The sequence below is a fragment of the Balaenoptera musculus genome, chromosome 6 (genome assembly GCF_009873245.2).
Source record: "Balaenoptera musculus isolate JJ_BM4_2016_0621 chromosome 6, mBalMus1.pri.v3, whole genome shotgun sequence".
Classification (NCBI taxonomy): Eukaryota; Metazoa; Chordata; class Mammalia; order Artiodactyla; family Balaenopteridae; genus Balaenoptera; species Balaenoptera musculus.
The window spans coordinates 13,046,249-13,070,234 of NC_045790.1; the positions used below are offsets into that span (position 1 = coordinate 13,046,249).

The following is a 23,986-nucleotide window of genomic DNA, read 5'->3' on the forward strand; positions in this document are numbered from 1 at the left end:
GTATCCGATGTCCCCAGCCTCTGACCAAAGACCAGGCTCACAACTCATCCCTACAGCTCGGAAGGGACAGGCTTCAGGTTTGTTTCTTCTGTGACCTAGTTTACGTCCTTCTAGTTTAACGGCAGCCTGGAAAGCAGGGTGAAGCCCACAAATCCCCTCCAGCCAGTCTGCCCAGCAACTTCTCAGAAGCTGCTCCAGGCACCATGTCAGCCCTGCAGACTCTGTCCCTTCCTGCTCTTTTCTTGCCACTTAAAATCCCCTCCAGGTCTTTTTTTTTTTTTTTTTTTTTTTGGCCGAGCTGCGCGGCATGTGGGATCTTAGTTCCCCGACCGGGGATCGAACCCACACCCCCTGCACTGGAAGCATGGAGTCTTAACCACTGGAGTGGCAGGGAAGTCCCCCCCTCCAGGTCTTATTAACACTTTGTCTCTAGTCATACATAATTATATAAGAGGCCACCTTTTGGAAAGGGGCTGTTGTGTGCCGAACTAACCTGCACCCACCTTCCAAATTATCTTTGAAAAATAGAAAAAGGAACATCAATCATGCTCGTGGAGAGTTCCAGATCTTACCCAGGCCCAGCAGAGACAAGAAAGGCACATTTCGTGAGGACTTACTTCACGTATTCGGTCTCACTTGAACCCCAAGGCAGCTTGCATGGTAGGGATGGTCCCCAGTTTGAAAGGTGAAGACACGAAAACTCAAGACAATTTCAAATAATTTGAGGGAGTTTGCAAAGCTGAGAGAGGACAGAGCTGGGTTGATTCAAACCCCAGCGGGTTACTTCCAGAGCCTGGGTTTCTTCCCATTTCATCACACTGCAGGTGCTCCTGCGTGGAGCCAAGGAAAGAACGCAGCACTTTTAAATATGCACACTCATTTCTTGAGTAACCATGGACACATCTCAGAGGTTTTTACTTCCCTGACCCTGTGATGAATTCACATGGCTCTCCTAAAAGGGGTGAAACACACACACGAAGATGCAGGCAAGCAAACCCAAATTCTCAGAGGTGAAATCTCTCTCTCTTTCTTGTCTACCTCGAAGGAAAGGGGACCTGGTCAGGCTGTGGAAGAGCCCCCGGTGAGCATACCCACAGGTTGACCCAGGGCATCCACAGTCAAAAAGGTTTCTATTTTGCCATAAACACCCAAACAGTATAGAAACATCTGGGACATTTCCACTGTTGTTCCAACTAGGGGTAGGGATTGAAGAATTTGTCAGGGTTGTCTTCTAGAGATGTTATCTGGGTATAACCTCAATGAGCAAGCTGGGTTATTAGAAAGAATCTGTAGTAGGATTTTCTGTGTTTAGCCTCAATTTCCTTATCTACAAAATGAGGTGGGGGGAGGGTGTCTGTATGAGCTTTAAGGCCCTTCCAGCTCAAAAGGTCTTTAACTTTGTGTGGCTGTTTGTGTATCTGGTGGTAATATTTGATTCTCTGAAGCACCCCACTTTTTCTTCTGAAAAGAGGATTGACATGAGTACCATGAACATGTCATCAAATTAATTCCACAATCAAGAGGAATAAATAATCAAAGCGAGATATTGCACTGTATTCTCCAGGGTAAAATCAGGTTGCAGACAGGGGCTGCCGAGCCATTCCAATGGGATCTGGAAGAGAAGCAGTTCGATCCGGACTTCTAAGTCCCTTATATCCAGTGATTTGAGCTCAGAGGAGGTAACAGGACAAGAAACTGTGTGCAAAAGACAGAGCCTCAGGAGTCCATGGTAGGCAGGAGTGACTGCCTTGCAGTTAGGACCATTAGTCGGGAGTGTGAGGGAACTCCTGGCGCGGGGCGGGGGGGAAGGAGGGCAGCTTTTCCACGTCACAGGTGGGTGGGGGGACACAGGTGCTCAGGGCTCACGACCGAGTCCATGTTCTTTCGATAATGAGAGCCATCCATACTTGAAAGCAGCCAATCTCCATCAAAAAGAGGTTCTTTTCCACAGAGGAGACACAGGAGACCTCAGAAAGATAGATGATTCCGGCCACCAAAGTACTTGATGTTGGTCTCTTCCAATATGTTGTATGGAACAAGGTATGTCCATGTGAGCAAACTACATCTTAAGCACAGCTTTTCAGAAGCAAAGCAAGAAACTCCTCCAAGGAATAGGTTACTGGGGTTTTCCCACCACCACTGAAGAACTTATCCAGGCTTTCGTGGACCCCAGTGGCACTGTGCTGGAGGCTGAAATGTAATGATGGTGAGGGAGAAACACGGGGCACGGCCGATTCCGGGATTCCTCGTGGACTGGAGGAGATATGGCGTGGCCTCGGGCATCGATCAAAGAGAAGCTTTCCAAAGAATGAAACCAGTTTTGAGCTGGTGAACCTCAATCCCAGATGAGGAGAGGCAGGCAGCAGGGGACCCAGGCAACGAGGACACTGCCTCCCCGAGGCCAGCTCCCAGGCACCAGAGTTCCAGAGGGAGGACGAGATCCTTACTGGGATCCAGGTTCAGAAGAAAGGATGCCCGACTTCCGAGCTTTTGGAGGTGGAGGGGGCGGGGCTTTGGCTTCTCTCCGGACAGGCAGTGGGGCTGCAATCTGGTGGAGCAGACATACGAAAGGAGAGATGAGTCCTACCTTTCTCCCTAATTCTGCCTTCTACTCCACATTTCCGACATTCTGCGTTAGCTTCTCACTGATCTGAGTTTCTCTACACAGCCTTTGCAAGGTGAAAAGGGAAATTAGACTGATTTAATCTCCCCCTTTCCCTTGCATTAATCAGATATACACTAACACTGCTAGATCCCCAATACTTGGCGTATATATAGTAGGGACTCAATAAATTTGTGTTGAATGAATGAAGGAAACCCATCGGAGGCCCCTTGCAGAATGACTGTCACTCACTCAGAAGAAGTAAACTCCTCAGGTGTGAACGAGAACTCACTTCTTTTTCACCCCCCACCCTGGGGCCCAGGGTGAGGTACCTTCAATCTGATGAAAGGTCTCCTTGCATACTGTTCCTTCCCATTGAAAATTCCCCTCTCTTTATGGTTTCAGGAATGAACCAAGAATCGATTAGAGGGACAAATTGATGGGAAAACCTGCCTCTTAAAAATCTTGGGAAATCCAGTGCTGCATTCCCATGAGTGCTGGGCTCTCTCTGGCCCCAGCGTCTGCCGTCACCCCCCTACCTCTGTGGAGTTCCTCCGGCTGCTCTCGTAGGGCTTGCTTTTGGGGGGAGGGGGAGGTGGGACCGCAGCCATCATCAGCCCGTCTGTCTCCAAAGATGGGGAGCCTGGAAAGGACACAAAGTAGATGAAGGCAGAGAGAAAAATTCACCAAGGGATCTCATGACACTTCTGCTGGCCACGGTAACACCTAAACCCACCTGGTCAAGCAAATCGTTACGGTCACATTCTACAGTTTCTGTGGACAGAATGAAGAAGACCTCCTACACCTTGGGACAGATGTAGCACCTTTCATTTAACTGAAGGCTTCACCAGAAGTTCTTAAGCAAAAATCTCACTTTTTTTGTTGAAGGTTTTTACTCTTAAGCTGAAGATGAGAATATTTTCTAGAACTTAGGGTATTACTTTGTTCTCTGATATATCCCAAGTGCTTAGAAAAAGCATCTATCACATACTAGGTAGTCAATAAATATTGGTTAAATTGAACTGTCATAGCTTTATCATTTAAAGGGTGCAATATCCACTTCCTCCAGGAAAACTTGTCTCATTATCTCCGACGCTCGGCTGACTACTGTCTCCCATTTGATGTGAAGATTTACCCCTCCATCATTCCTTTGTACTAAGCGGTCCTTGTGATTCTTCTCAGGCTCTGTGTATTGCTGAGTCCCCAAGCCTGACTGTAAGTAATATATGGAATGGGTCTATTTCTTGTCCTTATTTTGGACCCTTCTCCATATCAAGTACACAGCTATCTGCCCAATAGTTCCAAAGTTACTCACTTCCTGTCTAGTCCTATTCCAGATCTACCTCATTTATACCATCACAGTTGGAAAAGGGGCAGTGAAACCCTGTGGCTCCCTGTGTAGAAAACTTTAATGAGTCTCAGCAACCTAAGGATCCCTTGCCAAACCCTAATCTAATTGCATTATACCCACTACCACTGAATTGAACCTACTTGACGATAATCTCTTACACCTTGTGGCTATCTTGGTTAAAAATGGCCCAGATTCATAAACATACACCGTCCTCTAGTAAAATGAATAGAAGGGGTCTCTACAGGAAGACTTACTCAGGGTCCTGGTCGCTTTAGGAGTGAGCGGGGGTGGGCTCAGGGGTGTTGACTGAGGCGGGGAAGAGCCATGAAACGGTGTCAGCCGACTGTCCGACAGCTGGAGACTCTTTGGCCTTTGTGCTTTTCTGGTTGGGCTCTAGCAGCGGGGGTGGGGAGAAACACAGCAAAACGTTCTCACAGTGAGGCACGCTGGGCTCATCCATGCTCAGAACAACCTTATCAGTAGAGCAGAAACTGTTAAAGGGCAAAATTCCAGGAGCCCTTTCTAAGCTTACCGCACTGGCACGCTGGGGGAACCAGGGCAGAGACACCAACAGGGAATCACCGGACCATAGACTATTTTCTGGCCGGCCACAGACTTGATTTTAATCACAGTTGGACTGTGCCATTTAGGTTGGAGATGAGCCACCCTGATTCTCAGGGAGAGCTGGTCCTGCCACACTTAACAACTTGATGTGGCTTACGGAAGAATCAAGAACCTTTTATTTTTTTAAGTTAAAAGAAGGGAAGTGACAATGTTTGGATGGAGTCATGGACCACAGTGGCGAAAACCACAACTCCAACCATTAATCCACATGTTTATACTGTGGGTAAATCTTGCACCATTATTGATTTAGAGGCTTCGATCTCTGTACGTGTTTTTCTTAGCACCATCTGAGATCTGACCCTACCCCAGGCTGCTGCGTCCTGAGAAACCCCGCTAGGTTTCTGTCTGGTGACTCACAGCTGTGAAGTACATGGTGAAATGCCTGGCTCCAGGGAAAGCAATGGCAAACTGGCAAATCTATGGTGTTTGTTTGTTTGTTTGTTTTTACCATCAGATCAGGTTCCGATGCTTTCTCTGCGATGACCTGGGACTTGCTGAGACTCCAGTCTTTTCTCTTGAACTTGCTCATCCGGTTCTCACTGTCCTCTTTGAGGGACAGATCTTCCACTCTGGCCCCTGACGAGGCCCTGCGCTCCAAAAGGGGCTCCAGGATGGACCTATCAGGGGTGGGGGAGGGACGGATTGGGAGTTTGGGGTTAGTAGAGGCACACTAGTAAATATAGGATAGGTAAACAACAAGGTTCTACTGTAGAGCACAGGGAACTATATTCAATATCCTGGGATAAACCATAATGGAAAAGAATATGAAAAAGAATACATATATGTATAACTGAGTCAATTTGTTATACAGCAGAAATTAACACAACATTGTAAGTCAACTATACTTCAATAAATTTTTTGAAAAAACGATTGACCTATCAGCCATGAACAAGGACAAAGTCAGAAAACACTGATCACCTGACAGTCAAAACTGATATATATGTACAACTGATTCACTTTGCTGTAGACCTGAAACTAACACAACATTGTAAATCAAGTATACCCCAATAAAAATTAAAACAAACAAACAAACAAACAAAAAACTGACTCCAAAAAGACCAGGTGATATGACTCCACAGCCGAACCTTGACCTGTGGCATTGTTCTCAGGTTGTAATCTGAATTTCCAACTGCCAATTGAATATCTCAAGGTCTACGTGTACAGAAATGAGGCCGTCCAAGTACGGAAAGAAAATACTAGTGAATATTTATCTTATCTCAGGAAGACAAGGTCTTATTAAACTTAGAGGTAAAGAGAGAGTTCACACAGTAAAAGATGAATAGGCAGCTTTATGTAGTGGATAATAGCACATTCTCTGGAGCCCTACAGCCTGGGTTCAAATCCTACCTACACTGACTTGCTGGGTGACCTTGGGCAGATAACCTTTTCATACCTCAGTTTCCTTATATGTGAAATGGGGATAATAATATTACCTACCTCATAGGGTGATTACAGAATGCTTACAACAGTGCCTAGCATATAGGAGTACTCCTCAAATGTTTTTTAATTACAGTGATAGATTTTCAAGCACCATAGTGAAAATGGATTCATTCAAGAACCATAATTAGATGTTAATACATAGAGGAGAAGAGTTTGATGAGAAACAGGAGAGTCTCAAAATATCTCCCCATAAATTGCTTATTAATTACAAAGGGAAAAATAGTAAGTACTATTTTAAAAATAGAAAAGAAAATGGACCAAATCTTAACCACAGGATCAATTAAATCACTAATAAGGGACAAATGGGTAATGTGCTTCCAGATACGATACCTGAAAAGAAGATATCACACAGAAATGTATCACCTGAATCCTAAGCACGAGGAAACATCAGACAAACCCATAAGAAAAAAAATTCTATAAAATAAGTGGCCCATAATCTTCAAAAATGTCATTATGAAAGACAAGGAAAGGCTAAGGAAATGATTTCAAATTAAAGAATAGAGAGACATGGCTAAATACAATATGTGATCCTGATTGGATCCTGTACCAGAAATTGCTATAAGACGTTACTGGGACAACTGACAAAACTGGAATATGGGTTGTAGCTTTAAGTATTGGGTCAATGCCACATTTCCTGAATGTATAGGCTGTACTGAATGTAGTATGTGGTTACAATATGACAATCTGCCTCCTCCATAGCCATGGTGTATGCAGCCCACTCTCAAATGGTAGACTGGGGGTTGGGGGGAGAGACAGAGAGGAATGAGGTGGCAAAATGTAAAAACAAGGGGGGGAGGGGTTAAAAACCTATCTTTGTGATGTATAGATTGCTTATAGCTTCTAAATGGGTATTTAATCAGTTCTGGTTTCATTAAAAATTGGTAGATCTTACTCCATAAAAATGAAAAGTTTGGAGGGGTAGGTCGGCAGAGCACAGAGGATTTTTAGGGCAGTGAAATTATTCTATATGATACTACAATGGTGAATATATTTATCAAAACTCACAATGTACAACACCACGAGTGAACCCTAACGTAAACTATGGACTTTGGGTGATTGTGATGTGTCAATGTAGGTTCATCAAGTGTAACAAATGTATCGCTCTGGTGCTGGATGCTTACGGTAGGGGAGGCTGGGTGTGTCCAGGGCAGAGGTACATGGGAACTCTCTGTACTTTCTGTTCATTCTTGCTGTGAAACTAAAACTGCTCTAAAAAATAATGCCTATTTTTTTTTTTTTTTTTTAGAAAAAGCTTTGAAAATAAGACAACAGAAAAACAGCTATCAGCTTTTAGTATTTAAAAATTAAAAGCTTCTGTTCAGCAGAAAGCATCATCGTAAACTAAAACTATTGGCTGTACATACTTTAGATGGCAAATATCATTAATGTATAAGAAACTTTTACAAATCAAAAAGAAAAAAATATGAGTAGCTCAATTTTTACAAACTGTCGAAGGAGATAAACAGGTATTTCACAAAAAAAGAAATCCAAATAATTTTTTAAAAACTTAGTATCACTAATTATTAAATATGTAAATATTAAAATGAGATCACTGGAAGGGGCAGACTTTTTTTTACATTTTATTATGGAAAATTTCGAACATTAAAAAGTGGAGAGAATATAATAAATTTTTTTTTTTTTTTTTTTTTTGGCTGTGCTGTGTGCCATGCAGGATTTTAGTTCCCCGACCAGGGATTGAACCTGCGCCCCTTGCAGTGGAAGGACGGAGTCCTAACCACTGGACCGCCAGGGAAGTCCCCGAGAGAATATAATAAATCTTATGTGTACATTACTCAGCATCAACAGTGATCAACTCATGGCCAATCTTATTTCTTATATCCATCCAGTCATAGCCCTCACCCCTCACTGGGTTATTTGGAAGTGATTCCTAGATATCACATCTCATCTATAAATATTTCGGTGCATATCTCTACAAGGCAAGGATTCATCTTCATGACAAAACTACACTCCCATCATCACTCCTAAAAAAGTGAATAATTCTCTAATTTCATCAAACATCCAGTCAGTGTTCAAATTTCCTGTCTCATAATTTTTTTGGCAAGGGATTTGTTTGAATCGGGATCTAAAGAAGATTCACTCATTGTATTTGGCTGATATACTTCTTAAGTCATTTTAAGCTTTTTAATACTTTAGGTCTCACTTTCTACAAAATATTTTGCCCTCTTCAGTGAAGATACAGGATGAGAAAGTACCAGGGAAGTCTGGTTAAAGAACCACTGGAGTCACAATGGAAGATGCTTCTACACTACAATTCTTCTTCTTTTTTATTTCAAATTATTCTCTCCTTTTCTGAATCATCTTTTATTATTATTATTATTGTTTTTTAAAGATTACATGCCTGAATTTGCAATTTTTTGGTATTTTCCAATTATTAGTATATTTAAGGGGAAGCCACTCACTATTATTTGTCTTAAATCTGTACTAATTAAAAAAAATCACAGAACTAAATTCCAAAACAGACGCCTATTATTCTTAAAACCAACCGAGCCAAATCAAACAAAAAGAATCACTTCAAACAGTAGTTGGTCAGGGAGGGAAAAAAAAACCCAAAACAACAATCCCGTATTCTACTGAGTCTACTATTACTTTACCTGTGAGATTGAGAATGAAGGTAAGTGTCTGTGGGTCATTAGATCTACAGGCAAAGATCTAGGCCCTAATGTGAGTTTCATTAGGGCCTAATTATGAACCAAACTAAACAGTAAAATAATGATAGTGTAGTACCACAGTGCCTGTGTTATTTTTTTCTTACACTGACTATTTCAATGATTTTCCTGAAATACCAAAGAGTAATTTTTTTTCTAAAAAATTTTGGTTTGGGGCCCCTACTTGGCTGGAGCTCTGAGCATGTACTGAGTTGACCTGCTGTGCAAGCCCTTCCAGCTTCCCTTAACATGATGCACTGTGTTTCATAAAGTTATTCTCTTTCTGGGCCACAGCCTCCCATGTGCCAAACAGGATGGATACACCCAACCAAGAAAGAAGTGAGCCTTTACAGACTGCACACCCAATAATCACCATGAAAGTTCTAATGAATACTGTGACATAACACTGCTAATAGGAGAACTGAGGTCACTGGGTGTGAATCAGTTTGACCTGCTTTAAAGAAACATCTTGAATAAATGTTAGAAAATGGTATCAATGATGTCATCTTACTGGGCAAATGTGGGCAAGAGCAATAACCCACTTTGCCCGGGGTCATGACATAAAGAGGACCCCAGTCACCTGCTCTCTATTTACTGCCCTAATGGATCAGCAATTACAGTGTCTCTAATTTTCAACAGCTGCCTGAAAACTTTTTATTTTTTTTTTTGAATGAGACAGAGTTTATTTAAGAAAAGAGAACAGAACAGAACTTCTACGCTTGCCACAAAGTAGGTAGTATCTCTTTACGGCATGAAAAAAAACATAGATGGGAAAAAAATAAACAAATGAATCAGGTATTATTTAATATTTTGAAATTCAAAAGATTAAGAATAGTCCAAATACCTAATACGGGTGACTATATTATGAAAAATTATATAGTCACTCATACATTGTATATGGCATTGCATATTGGCATTTGTGATATCAAGAATTGTAAAAAATATTACTCCCTGAATAAGTAATATATGCTTTGGGGAAGTAAAGCCTACACTCACTCCATCTTAACCTAAAGGCTGAGAAGTGATCTGAGACTGTATCTTAAATAATCGTAAAGCTATATGGACACATGTTTGTTACAATTCTTAATAGTATAAATGCATTTTATATTGATACAACCTAATTTTTTTTTTTTTTTTTTTTAATTTTGGCCGTACTGAGGGGCTTGCAGGATCTCAGTTCCTCGACCAGGGATTGAACCTGGGCCACAGCAGTGAAAACACTGAATCCTAACCACTAAGCCACCAGGGTACTCCCTAAATGTCTTTGTATTAAATTTATAATGAACTTTTATGATTATCTGTTTAGAAACAGTGACAAAGCTTAAACATTCTATAGTAGGGAGAAGAATTAATTATGGCACATTCATATGATGTAATGGTAGAGAGCCATCAAAAGTGATAATTAAAAACTAATAATAAAATTATATAGCAATATGGAAAATGCTTATGACGAAAAGACAAAGAGGAAAAGCAAATTACCAAAATAAATCTGTGCTATAACCGCAGCTGTGTAAAGATATCTATGTCAATGGTAAAGGATAGATAAATAATTTAGAAAATAATAAACATTTGAGGGCTTCCCTGGCGGCACAGTGGTTAAGAATCTGCCTGCCAATGCACAGGGACATGGGTTCAAGCTCTGGTCTGGGAAGATCCCACATGCCACGGAGCAGCTAAGCCCATGCACCACAACTGCTGAGCCTGTGCTCTAGAGCCCATGAGCCACAACTACTGAGCCCGCATGCCACAACTACTGAAGCTCGCGTGCCTAGAGCCCATGCTCCATAACAAGAGAAGCCACCGCAATGAGAAGCCCTCACACCTCAACAAAGAGTAGCCCCCGCTCGCCGCAACTAGAGAAAGCCTGCATGCAGCAGTGAAGACCCAATGCAGCCAATAAATAAGTAAGTAAATAAATAAATAAAATATTTGATTGCCAGGTAGAAGGCCATTTGGACAGGCTATTTTTGTGATATGATTATTATAATATGGAATTACAAAATTATAAATAAGTGTTAAGTCAACTGACTTAACTTATATTCAACATTAAAACACACGGTGATGTTAAATACTCATCATGTACATAAAATTAAGCAATAGGTCACAAAATGGTACATGCTATGCTTTTCCACTTGAACACAATTATGAATTCACTCCTTTAAAATATTTTAAATTTGAACATATGGAAAGGCACTCCATGTTTCTTGCAAGAAGGCTCAACATCAAAAAGCCCTAAATTCAATCCATAAATTTAACATATCCCAATAAAAATAACAGGATTCCAGACAAGTTAATACGAAAATGAGCGATGAGTATAACTATCCAGACAAATTCTGAAAAAAAACTACTAGAAATTTTAAAACCTTTAAAATCTACAGTAATTAAAACTACATTAGAAGAAGTGCATGAACCACACAGGTAGATCTAAGAAATGGGGAACAAGTCTACAAACAGACTAAAGAACATATTGGAATTTGATTTTTTTATAAGGCTGACATTTCAAATCGGTAGAGAAAAGATGGTTTGCTCACTAAATGTTATAGGGAGAACTGGGTAGCCAAGAAGGAAAAAAAAATTGGTTCTATACCTTACACTTTATACTAAAATAAATTGCAAAGAAGCACAGATTTTATAATAAATACTGAAAACCTAAAATTAGGCTTTTTGTAGTCTTAAAGTGAGGAAGGCCTTTATGATATAAAATCCAGAAGCCATAAAATCAAATATTAACTTATTTGACTGCATAAAAAAATCAGCATAACTAAATAAAAAATTAGAAGCAAAGTCAGAAGACAAAGGAGAAATTGGAAATATTTCAACTCATATCACAGAGAAAGGGTCAATATCCAACAGAAAAATGTACACAAAATATCTGACCACAGTTCACAGAAAATAAAATACATACAAGCTACTAAACAAATGAAAAGATGCTCAACCTCACACAAAACAAGAGGGATGAAAGAAAACCAATATGCAACCAGACAAAAGCCCTAGGCCAAGAAAATATTTTCCACCTATCAGATTGGTAAAAATTAAAAGGCCTGATAATACACAATTTGGTGGCAAGATGTGGGTGAACAGGCACCCTTGTGTGTTGCTGATGGAACTGTAAATGGGTATAATCTCTATGAAAGTCAGTTTAGGAATAATTTTGAAAACTGCAGCTATATATGTTTGACAGAGCAATTTCACTTCTGGACTTTTTCTCATATTGATATACTTGAATATTAACAAAATAATATATTTTTAAGGTTACTCATTGCTATCACTACTGTGATAGTAAAAGGCTGAAATCAACCAAATGTCCATCAGTAGACAATGATGGAGTGTATCACAGGTAGGGGAATCATGAGATGTCTGCAACTCAAAGGAAAGAGGAGGCTCTCGCAGTTCTGAAATGGAATGATTTTCAAGATCTAGTCGGTGAAAAAAGCAAAGCAGGACTGCCCTGGTGGCGCAGTGGTTAAGAATCTGCCTGCCAACGCAGGGGACACGGGTTCGAGCCCTGGTCCGGGAAGATCCCACATGCCGTGGAGCAACTAAGCCTGTGCGCCACAACTACTGAGCCTGCGCTCTAGGACCCGTGAGCCACAACTACTGAGACCGCGTGCCACAACTACTGGAGCCTGCATGCCTAGAGCCTGTGCTCTGCAACAAGAGAAGCCACCGCAATGAGAAGCCCGCGCACCTCAACGAAGAGTAGCTCCCACTCGCCAACGCAGCCAAAAATAAATAAATAAATAAACTAATTTTTTAAAAAGCAAGGCAAAGAGTATTATATGCTGCCGTTTATAAATAAAAAACGTGTGACGAAGGATATATATTTAGGAACTGCTTCTGTATAGATAAAGAGCTGCTGGAAAGGCACCACGGACATGAACCTGAATGCTAACATCACTGGCTTCTGGAGAGTGGTACTGATGAGCTGGGAGTTGGGCACTGACAGGAGACCTCTCATGATGTGTCCTTTTGTACCTTTGAAATTTCATATGTGATTACATTGCCTACTCATAAAATAAACTTAAAAATTATTTTAAAAAACTGAAACAAAAAAAGTCAAGCAATAACTACAAATTATTCTGAAACAAACAAAATAGGATATGATTGGCTGGGTCATAGGGTGTGACAGCATTATGGGTGATTTTTTTTTTTCCATTTTTCATAACTGTTGCTACTATCACGTAAATAATGATATTCCTCATGACGAAGACGATGAGAAAGACCCAAAAACTAACAACCCAGGTACTGTGAATTATTTCCCTTACGAAGATGATGCATCCACACTGACCAAGTCTCACTCTGGGGACCAAAGGCAAACATTAGGAAGGAGTTACCTCACCCCTCCTGGCAATTAAAGATCGAAGCCTTACCCATCAGATCCTGGTCTGGAAGGAGCATTATCAGATGAGTTAGAAGAGCTGGAGATCACAGAGGAAGTCACCGAGGTGATGGACAATCTCCGCAGTGTGGACGACATGATGTAGGGGAGCACCATAGACCCTGTGCGGTTTTGCTTCCTCTCCGTCAAGTTGGGCGGCTAAAGGAGACATGACCCCTCATGGTTAGCTGGCCTGGAATTCAGCCCTTAGGAACTGGTGCAGTCCCCGCTGGTTTGTGGCGAGTGCCCACCTGTATTGGGGTTGGCACCCCATTCTGATGGGTTGGTGCCTGTGTCGCGTCGGTTGTTAAATATTGCAAATACTTGTATTCTTTTTTTGTAGTTTGAAAGATTTTACTGACATTTTGTTTATTATAATATGACATATGAGATATTTTGTAACTGCATATCACAACATCCTGACATTTAAGCATCTAGGTTGTGAGTTCATTTTCTGTATATTAAGCAACTCTCCATTTTTAAAAGATTTGTTTTATTGAAGTATAGTTGATTTACAATGCTGTTTTAGTTTCTGCTGTACAGCAAAGTGATTCAGTTAAATATATATATATTTTTTCCTTTTCATATTCTTTTCCATAATGGTTTATCACAGGATATTGAATATAGTTCCCTGTGCTATACAGTAGGACCTTGTTTTTTATCCATCCTATATATACTAGTTTACATCTGCTAATCCCAAACTCCCAATCCATCCATGTCCCCCAATCCATCCCTTCTCCACCCTCCCTGTCCATCCCTCCCCCACCCCTCTTATATTCTTAGTTATAAACACAACTTCGGTTAAGCCTACCTTGTTTCTAAAACTAGAGAAAAATTCACCCTAACTTTCTGCCAGCCTCATGAGAGAGGGAACCCAAGATGTTCATTACTCATCAATAAAATAGCAAACCCCTCTGTCTGCTTCTCCAGCTTAGCTTCTACTGGCCATTTAAAAAACGGAATACTGGCCTAATAGAAAAGTTTTAGATTGAAACTGGACACCTGATGCTTATCCTGGTGAATCTTAGGAAATAAAGGAATACGGATATACTCTCATAAGAAACGTCTCCAGTAGGTCACCATATCAAATTCAAATGTTAATATTGGCCTGGGTCTAATAAAAACTAAACTCATCGAGTGAGAGCTAAGTCTTTGCCATCTAGGAACTTGTGTAAAAGACAAATGTTCCTAAAAGAAAACTCTTAACTGGCAACAGGTTAGGAGGTAAATTCGTAGGAAGGCATGACTGAACACTTGGGTGACTGGGAGAGATGATCAAAAAGATACTAGGGAGAAAAATGTAGCAGAGATGGAGGTATGGGAATAGGGGACAGGAATACATGAAAACAAATGCAGAGCTTTGATTTGGAGGAAAGAGGATTTTTGAAAATCTGGGGTTCAAGAACACAACATTTGAAGAGAGCAGGATGAACTCATGTTAAAAAGAGCAGTTAAATGAAGCTGGAACCAAGCATACCATCAGCTGTGTGAGAGAAAAGGCTGACCCATGTATCGCTCCACCCAACTTCTTGGGAGGAAGAAAAGAAAACTGTAGCTGTGAGAAATGTTACGACTGTCCAAAGAAATCATGACATCAGCTACATGCATTGTCAAATGTAATTCACAATTCTGTGTCCCCTTCGAAGGTGTGATGAATATGAACATTTCACCAAAATAAAAAATAAAGATTAGGAAAAACTGTAGGAGTTGGGCTAGACAGGACAGGAATAACCAGTGTCTGGGATTAGGAAACCCCAATCTCTAGTCGTGTGGTTTTCACAGTGTGGTGCCTAGCCCCACGGCACTACCTGCCGGCATGTTAGAAATGCAAATTCTTGGGCCCCATCCCAGACCAAGTGAATCAGAAACCCTAAGGATGTGGCCCAGCAATCTGTGTTTTCACGAGCCTTCCAGGTGGGTCTGACGGTCATTCAAGTTTAAGAGCCGCTGTCCAGCACAACAACAGTTGAAGGTTATCAAGAGCGGACCATGCCTTCTCCGAACTGCCCCAGTGTTTGCCTGCCATTCCTAGGCTACTTTGACTCATTTGGCATCTGAAAAACGGATCAATATCATAAACGGTAGAAGAGACTAGAAAAAGCTCATAGGCTGTTGAGACAAAGCCTACCAGTGTTATAACCCCATAGAGCTTTTCCACTTTCTCCTTGAGTTCCCGGAAGCAAGAAGACAACCGGTCGTGCAGTGGCTTCAGCTGCTCCGTCAGCTTCTCCCCATGGATGCGGATCCCCTCTGTCAGCAGAGGCATCTGGGAAGAAGGGCATGAAAGGAATGGGATATTGTTTAGGAAGAGGGATAGTTCAGATTGGGATGCTGGGGAAAGATGGAAGGTGGGGATGGACAGGTAAACTGGTAGACAGAGCACGCTTCAAACGAAAACACTGCTTCTCAGTGTAAAGCTTGGGAACTGGATGCTCTTGGGTCAAAGATGCAGAGGAATCTGCACACTGGGGATACAAGTAACCAGGGGAAGGGCTGACAGGCAAGGCAAATCCACGTGAGCCTGGGGGCCTTTCTATGCAGGAGTAACTGATGCGTTTCACCTTGGACTCAACCGTATGGCTGCGTTTCCTCCCACTGTTCACAGAAGTAGTGAGAGAGAGAGAGAAACTGAGGCCAACATCTCTCATCTGGAAACACAAGCCAGCAAACCAATTTGGGGACTTTAATCTCCCCTCTAAGAAGACCCCTCTCAACACTGTGCAGTCTAATGGAATGTTCTTCCTACGTTGCTTCGCCAAATAAATAGATAGGTTGTGATTCCAAGGGTTAAAAAAAAAAAAAGTAACCCTAAACGTGCGCTTGGAGATGGATGCCCTAGAGAATATCCTGGTGTTGTGTGTGGTGGCCGCCCACAGAGCATGGAGAGCTGCCCAGCCACGCCTCCCCTGGACATACCTGCAACGCTATTAGTCGCTTTAGCAGCTCGATCTTCTCCTGGTCTTCAGGATGCTCCTGCAAGTACTTTTCTGTAAAAAAAGCCTAAAAGCAAAGCATGGGCAAGTATTGATTAGAACACATTCCTATCTGTGTATTTGACCTTAAGAGGAAAGGGAGGGAAGCCTAGAAGGGTGAAACACATCTTCTGTTCTGGCTGATGAACCAGGAATGATTAAGTAAACATTCGTTCCTTTCCTGGGAAGCCCTTAAACCACCTGAGTGGACAATTCAAAAAGGAAAGAGTTATTCTGTAGTCTTCCTGGAATCATGCAATTCCTAGCACGAGTACATTCTCAACTGCTACACACACACAAATCAAATCATCAGCAGCAGCAGCAGAGCAGAATGTCATTCATTGAATAACTTCCCCAAAGAGCTAAGAAAAGGCCAAATGGCAATATCAAAAGGTTACTCATTAGAGTAAGTGCCTAGATCTTATAAAGGAGAGAGCAAAAAATTAATAGGCCGAAGATGTGGCTGAGAGTTTTCCTGCCCAGCATTTTATAGGCTGTATCGCAATTCCTGAAGATTCATATTGGCACTTTCTTACTAATCACCTGTCCAAAAGGCTACTTTGAGGACAACATGAGAAATGATATAGATGTGAAAGTCTTTTGAAAATATTAAATGCAGGTTGCACTTATTATGCTATGTCAAGACCACGTCACCCATAACATCAATAAACATTCATGGAAAGGTCCTATAATAGGGACATAAAACTCAAACTCGGGCTTCCCTGGTGGCGCAGTGGTTGGGAATCTGACTGCCAATGCAGGGGACACGGGTTCGAGCCCTGGTCTGGGAAGATCCCACATGCCACGGAGCAACTGGGCCCGTGAGCCACAACTACTGAGCCTGCGCTCTAGAGCCTGTGCTCCGCAACAAGAGAGGCCGCGATGGAGAGAGGCCCGCGCACCGCGATGAAGAGTGGCCCCCGCTCGCCGCAACTGGAGAAAGCCCTCGCACAGAAACGAAGACCCAACACAGCCAAAAATAAATAAATAAATAAATAAATAAAAACAAAAAACAAAACACTCAAACTCGAACTGTAAATACAGGTGTTCCATAGGAGACCATTTTAAAGACAGAATTCATTAGGAAAGAAAAACTAAAGTCTGCAGTGAACATTTGAGCTCCGACAGAGTTCAAAACGGGAGTTATCTATTTTCTCCCTTTACCATAACCATCATTTCTGAGAGTGCTTTTGAAGACCAGCCTTCAAAGTTCCCCTTCACTCTTTTGCTTCACTAGTAGGAAAACCACCCCATTACATGAAACCCAAGAGTTCCTGAAACTACAGGATACCGTTATAAAAGGGATCAGCCCATTTTGTGTGGAAAACAGAATATGTGCAAACTCTTTACTTTGTGGGAAGATGTTATGGGTTAAACTGTGTCCCCCCTGCCCCGAATTCATAGGTTGAAGTCCTAAGCCCTGGGACCTCAGAATGTGACCTTAGATGGACACAGACTTATTGCAGAGGTAATTACTTAAGATGAGGTCGCATGAGAGTAGGATGGACCCCTCATCCAATCTGACCGGTGTCCTTGCAAAAAGGGGATATGAGGAGACAGACACATGTACACAGAGAGAACACCATGTAAAGAGCCAAGGAGAAGACAGTCATCTACAAGGCAAGGGGTACCGAAGGTTGCCAGCAGCCCACAGAAGCCAGGAGAGAGGCAGGGGCAGACTCTCCCTCAGAGGGAATCAACGTTGCTGACACCTTGATTTCAGACTACTGGACCCCAGAACTGTGAGACAATCAATTCCTATTGTTTTAAGCCACGTTGTTTGTGGTACTTTGTTATGGCAGCCCTAGAAAACGAGTACAACAGAGAATATATATATATATGGAATCCATGCATCACACAAAGGAAACAGGACAGCACATTTACAGAGCAGCTCATTCTGGCAGATTCACATTTAGAGGGATTGTCAATATAAATGAAAACATAGGATTGGTTTAAATCTTCAGTCACCTTTACCTTTCAAAATACACACAGTTTAAATTTGAAAGTTAAAAAAAATTTTTGACCTCTGATAAAACACACTGAAATTCCCAAAGCATCAGTTGAGTCAGGGAACGTCAGAGCAGAGTCCCCTGAAATTAGTTTTTCTAGCAGAGTCCTGCCTCACAACAGAAAGGGCTGATGAATTACCGCACGCAGCTCCTGTGTTCCCATCACTCAGGCACTGATTAAAGAGCTGCCTTAAAATAGGTCGCCTGTATCAAGTAGGTAATGATGGATTCCCCACCTGATTGCAATAGTTCAAGGTGATCAACGAGTTTACCTTTTTCTTATGTTTAGAAATGTACAAAGTCATACATATTAATTAAAAGTAAAAACTAACAGTTTTTAAAAGTTGCTGAAATAAATTTGTTTACATATCCTTCCTTTCCTTCCCTTTTTTTTTTCATTTTAATTAGAAGATGGTCACACTGGAAAAAACTTCATATAAAATTATGTAATAGTCACAGATATCAGCGTATATAAATCAGAGTTTAGGAGCATTCTGAAAAAAAAATGAATACTTGGAAAGACACATCAAAATCAGTACCAGATAGCTCACAGGAAAAAACACACACTGAAATCATTAGAGCATCAAAAAAGTATTGTATTCTGGGCCCTAGTATTGAATTCCATTATAACACTAGAAATTATTACTGAAACCTAACATGGGCAAACCAGAGTTTCTCTGGTGCTTTCCCAGCTGCTGAGAATAAGAAGACTAAAAAAGGTTGAGAGGTTGAAGAAAGGACAGAAGAAGATCACTGTAGCACTGGTAAGCCCCACTCATCAACAACACTCAAACTGGGACATCCCTGGTGGTCCAGTGGTTGAGACTCCGTGCTTCCAAGGCACGGGGCGTGGGTTTGATCCCTGGATGGGGAACTAAGATCCCTCATGCCAAAAAAAATAAAAAAGAACACTCAAATCACACATTCTGTTCCAAGTAGACAGGAAGAAAACCGACCCTGATCAAGCCACCACTACATGGCAGGCGTCGTATGATGTTCCTCATATATAGGAGGTCTCCCTTAAGCCCCATGTCACTCCTGTCAGTTATGTATTTTCCTTACTGTTTTCAAATATGAAAACTGGAGCTCAGAGAGATGAAGTATCTCGCCCAAGAGCACACAGTGGCCAATGGGAAGCCAGAACTGGGTCATAAGAGTGACTGATTCTGAAGCCCCTGCTCTTCCCAGGACATTGTGTACAAATGGAAATAAGAGAATCATCCCAGTTAACCTCTCTCATCTTTCCCATCCATCTCCTTTTCTTCCCACTCACTCTCCATGTTACTCAACAGGGGTGTAACTTGTTTATTTATACTCAAGAAGAGGACCCCCAAATTATTTAGCCACTGAAAACATACCTAGCAATTAAAAATCCTGCTTCTATGGATTATATGTAACCAAATTCTACTGACTGCATTACCTCCACTTTAAGTGATGCTACATCCAAACCCTATGCAATGGAGTCCCATGTGATGAGCATTCCATTCATGTTTTTCCAGAGTAACAGATACGACACTTAGCTGAATTAATTTAATCGTAGAGCCAGGGCCAGCGTTTGTCCATACAACCAATGGCACACCATGTCAGGGCTCCAAATAGAGCGTGGCTCTGTGTTTCCCACAGATGCTGCTTCCCTTCCAGGGCATCCTCAGGTCTGGGGTCCACTTGTATGCTTTCTACCTTCCAGGGGAGAGAGGGAGTGGGAAGGGAATTCACAGCTGGTGAATCAACCAGAGGTCTATCAGATTGATCTTTCGGTGACTCTACCAGACAGTGGCCTAACCCTGTCTGGGTGGCTGATGGTATCTAGCAGGTATGAGGTCAGGGAGAAGCCTGTCATTAATTTCATTTGCCCATTCACAAAGAGGGGAGAACGAAAATCTCTCAGAGAAGTTGTAAGAAACGAATTCACCAGCTGCCGCTGGAGAAGGCAGGAGAGACACGCCAGACCTGGTGGCCCCGTGGGGTTCCCGGGACGCAGCCCACCTTCTCATAGTTGGAGTAGCCCCCCATGACAGCCGGGTCCACGATGCCACTGAGAAGCATGGAGAGGGGATGCACGGAGAGGGACCGGTCCCAGGCGTGCTGCTGGACACAGTTGCTGATCTTCTCATTGGTGAGCTCCATGGTTTCAATGGCATTCTCCAGAGGACTGATTTCCTCCTGTGACAGAGAACATGGCAGAGGAGAGACGCTGAGCTCCACAGCCAAGACTGGAAAAAGCCTAGGTCTTCCCCTCAAAAGGCATACAATTCCCACCAAGCTATGGAGGAGTGATGTTTTGCTTGTCAAAGTCATGTTTTTTTTTTTCTTTTTGGCCGCACCGAGCGGCACGCGGGATCTTAGTTCCCCGACCAGGGATAGAACCTGTGCCCCCTGCAGTGGAAGCGTGGAGTCCTAACCACTGGACCGCCAGGCAAGTCCCGGGGTCATGTTTATTAATAAGGATAGCACACTTATTTGAAATGGTGTTGGTAAGATGCTAAATAAGCTATTTAAAATCTCAGAAAGTACAAGGATGATTTAAAAATTGGAGCTATGGTAATGATTATTTCTTGGAGCAAAGTGTCTACGGAAATTTTGAGAAGATAAAATTGGAGCTGTAATAATGATTGTTTCTTAGGCAAATCTTCCTTACAGATTTTTGAGAAGATCAATGACAATAGAGGAGCAATATATCTGACCCAAGACACCTCTGCACACCAAAAACGTTCACTGGTAAGAGGTTTGATGCTCCTTCCGTGAGAAAAGATAAGTGATCTTGAAAGTCACACGTTCAGACCATATATTAAGTCTCCTTAGTAGGGGTTCTATGGTTTACGGAAGTCAGAAATAATAGGATGTATTAGAATATTCAAGCTGGATTTTGGATGCGAATGAAATAAGATGCAATGCGGATTCAGAGAGAGCTCCTCCTGTGGAAATGTCTTCCAAACCAGATTCAAGAAAAATCTTGTGTCCTTCTTCATTTTACCGTGATCAACCAGCATGATCTCCTAAACCAGACTTAATTCCAAAAGCCTCTGTCCAAAATCGTATTCATACTTGAAGAATAATAATTTATCACTAGTGGTATGGAACACATCAAACTTCAGATTTGTTCAAGACATATTTCTTGATTACTTATTTTAGGCACGTACTGTGCTATGCACCACTGTTACAAAAGTGATTAAGATATAATTCATGGCTGGGAGGAGCATACGGTTTTCACAGGGTCAGGGTGGGGAGGTTTCAAGATATGTAAGCATGGTAGGTAACTCTTTAGAAATAAGCCAAAGTTGTGACAGGGCACAGAGAAAGGGCATCTAACCCAGCTTGGGAGTTTCAGAGATGGCTTCCTGGAGAAGCTGGAACCTAAACTAAATCTCAACGGGAGTTAGGTTGAGAAGTGGTCAGAGGGCATGCTGGGCAGAGAAAATGACCTAATGTCAGAGAGGGTTGATAGAGCATGGAATGAGCAATTTAGTTCCAGTAGATTCCATAGAAGATGAAGCGGAAGAGCTTAGTCACACAGACCCTGCACGCATGTGCTAGGAGCATGGGCTTTCTAGTCTAGGCATTGGGGAGCCACAGCAAGGTTTTAAGCATGAGAATGATACAGCCAGGTTTTCACTATGGAATTCACACTCTGAGGCAGAGAGGAAAATGGACCTAAGAAGCCAATGCAGGGAGGCCAATCAGGAGGCTTTTTCAGTGGCATCAACCAGAGATGAATGAGGGACTAGAAACAGGGTACCTCAGTAGGAGGGCTGGGGGAAAAAAACTAAAACAGATTTAATAAATATTAAGGAGGTAAAACAAACAGCTTTGGGGAGTGATGAAGATGGAAGAGTCTAGGATGAATGGTGATGTGACTAGCTGAAAATAAGAGGAAATGTTCTTGGAGAGAAGAATGTGATTGATAGGAAACTCAAAGGAGGAATTCCAAAAATGTTTTTGGGCAGTGGCAGGATCCTTGAGGAGACAACACCCATTTGGTCATAAAAGAGCCATTCACTGGGAGTAATCTTTAGGGTTGGTGTTGTAACATCAGTTTTACAAAGGAGTTCTATTCTACAAGCATGTCTTCTATTTCTCTTTTGGAAAATAAAGTGGGCCAGAGGAGCTAGTGAGAACTGGAGGGGGGATTTAACAAAGGCTCTCATTCTGTTTGGAGACAGAAAGATTTTTCTGAGTTCCACTTCCAAATGACTTACTGTTGAAATCTGTTTGACTTCAAACCACTTGAGAATCCCAGGGAAGGTATAGGCAGTCGTATACGTGGTCCTTTCAATCCACATGGTCTGGTGGAAGGAAGGAAAGTAGGAAATGTTGGTCAGTTCCCAGGCAAAACAGCAAAACTCCCAGGTTTATGAGATTCTCTTTTTTAAGTTTTTTTTAAATAAATTAAAATTAAAATTATTTCATATCAGAGAGTAGTTGATTGTTAGTTTCAGGTGTACAGCAAAGTGATTCAGTTATACATATACATCTATCTATTCTTTTCCAAATTCTTTTCCCATTTAGGTTATTACAGAATATTGAGCAGAGTTCCCTGTGCTGTACAGTAGGTCCTTGTTGGTTATCTAGAGATTTTATTTTCAGTGCCTCCTTAGTGAATGGGCCACACTTTCTCCCAAACATTAAGGATTCTAAGTGCTTAAAGCAGAAAGGAATTATCTATTGGGGCTCCCTCGCCCTTTTTGATGGGAAATTTGAGGTCCAGAGAGGTGTGACATGCTCAAATCAAGGTCATGGTGGTGGCAGGCCCAGGAGTGGAGCCCAGTTCCTGGATCACTAGTCTAGAGTTTTCCACTGAGACAACAGTCTGCTGACTAGGTAATAAGCACACGGAAACTCTATCTCCAGGGCTGCCATCATTTCTGCTGTAGATGCTGGTTGAATGGAAGGCCTCCATTTTGGATGTCAATTTCATCTTGTTTTAGAGGATCAACGTGGTGGACTCACAGCAAACTCATTGTCGGGATCCTTTTCTCCTTTCCGGAACGGCCGAGAATAGCTGAACTGCTGTACTTCATTGGCTCTGTAGTAGCTGGGAAAGACACAGCCATATGCTGCTTTCATTTCTTTCTTACAACAAGCACTGCTCCAACAAAACCTAAGACACATCTTACACGGACTGAGTCTTATCCACTAAACTACCTCAAAACTGACATAGTCTCCACAATGAAGGCTGGAGATGATGCAGAATTAGTTTTTTTTTTTAACTTTTTTGGCCATGTCACGTGGCATGCAGGATCTTAGTTCCCCAACCAGGGATTGAACCTGTGGCCCCCTGCAGTGGGAACATGAAGTTTTAACCACTGGACTGGCAGGGAAGTCCCCAGAATTTGATTTTATTGCACATCTTAGTTTTATTATTGATGAATCTATCTCACAGCTCACAATTTTGAAAGGCATATGGATTTATGTCCATGTTTGTCATCTCATTTGTATAGTTTTCTAACAGTTCTATCAATCCTACTAGCATTTTAGCTTCTCAGGAGAAGGAATTCAATCATAGGGGAACTCACTGATTGAAGGCAAGGTGAGGTCAGTCGCTACTGGCCAGTGAATCCTTCTGAGTGGAAAAAAGAACTAGGGGATCTGAAACCTAAGAGTGAAATTCTCAATTTCCTTCCCTCTGCTTAAAAAAAAAGAAATCTCCAAATCCCTTGAGTTACCAAGCTCTCATCTTATACTGGAAATGGAAGGGACAGTTGTTATGGTCTGAATATTTGTCCTCCCAAATTCATATATTGAAATCCTAATGCCCAACGTGATGGTGTTAGGAGGTGGGCTTTTTGGGTGGTGATTAGCTCATGATGGTGGAGCCCTCATGAACATGGTTAGTGCCCTTATTAAAAAAGAGACCCCATAGGACTCCCTCACCCCTCCCACCATGTGAGGACACAGTGAGAAGATGACCATCTATGAACCAGGAAGAAGGCCCTCACCAGACACT

At 42.0% G+C, this 23,986-nt stretch overlaps 1 protein-coding gene across 3 annotated transcripts in view; it reads right to left on the minus strand.

Annotated features, from left to right (window-relative positions):
• Window positions 1–1,526: 1,526 nt before the first annotated feature.
• DOCK5 (dedicator of cytokinesis 5) overlaps window positions 1,527–23,986 on the minus strand; it is a 213,877-nt gene continuing 191,417 nt past the window's right edge. For 2 of the 3 annotated variants that reach the window (XM_036855880.1, XM_036855882.1), the window contains 10 exons: window positions 22,990–23,074; window positions 22,239–22,325; window positions 20,029–20,205; window positions 15,978–16,061; window positions 15,190–15,327; window positions 13,054–13,220; window positions 5,026–5,194; window positions 4,208–4,346; window positions 3,142–3,245; window positions 1,527–2,548 (listed from right to left, as the gene is read on the minus strand). In XM_036855880.1, coding sequence (XP_036711775.1) covers window positions 2,444–2,548; window positions 3,142–3,245; window positions 4,208–4,346; window positions 5,026–5,194; window positions 13,054–13,220; window positions 15,190–15,327; window positions 15,978–16,061; window positions 20,029–20,205; window positions 22,239–22,325; window positions 22,990–23,074 — 1,255 coding nt within the window. In that variant the 3' untranslated portion in view covers window positions 1,527–2,443. Of the gene's footprint in view, window positions 2,549–3,055; window positions 3,246–4,207; window positions 4,347–5,025; window positions 5,195–13,053; window positions 13,221–15,189; window positions 15,328–15,977; window positions 16,062–20,028; window positions 20,206–22,238; window positions 22,326–22,989; window positions 23,075–23,986 lie in introns of all 3 variants that reach the window. The other variant, XR_005020335.1, reaches the window with a different exon arrangement.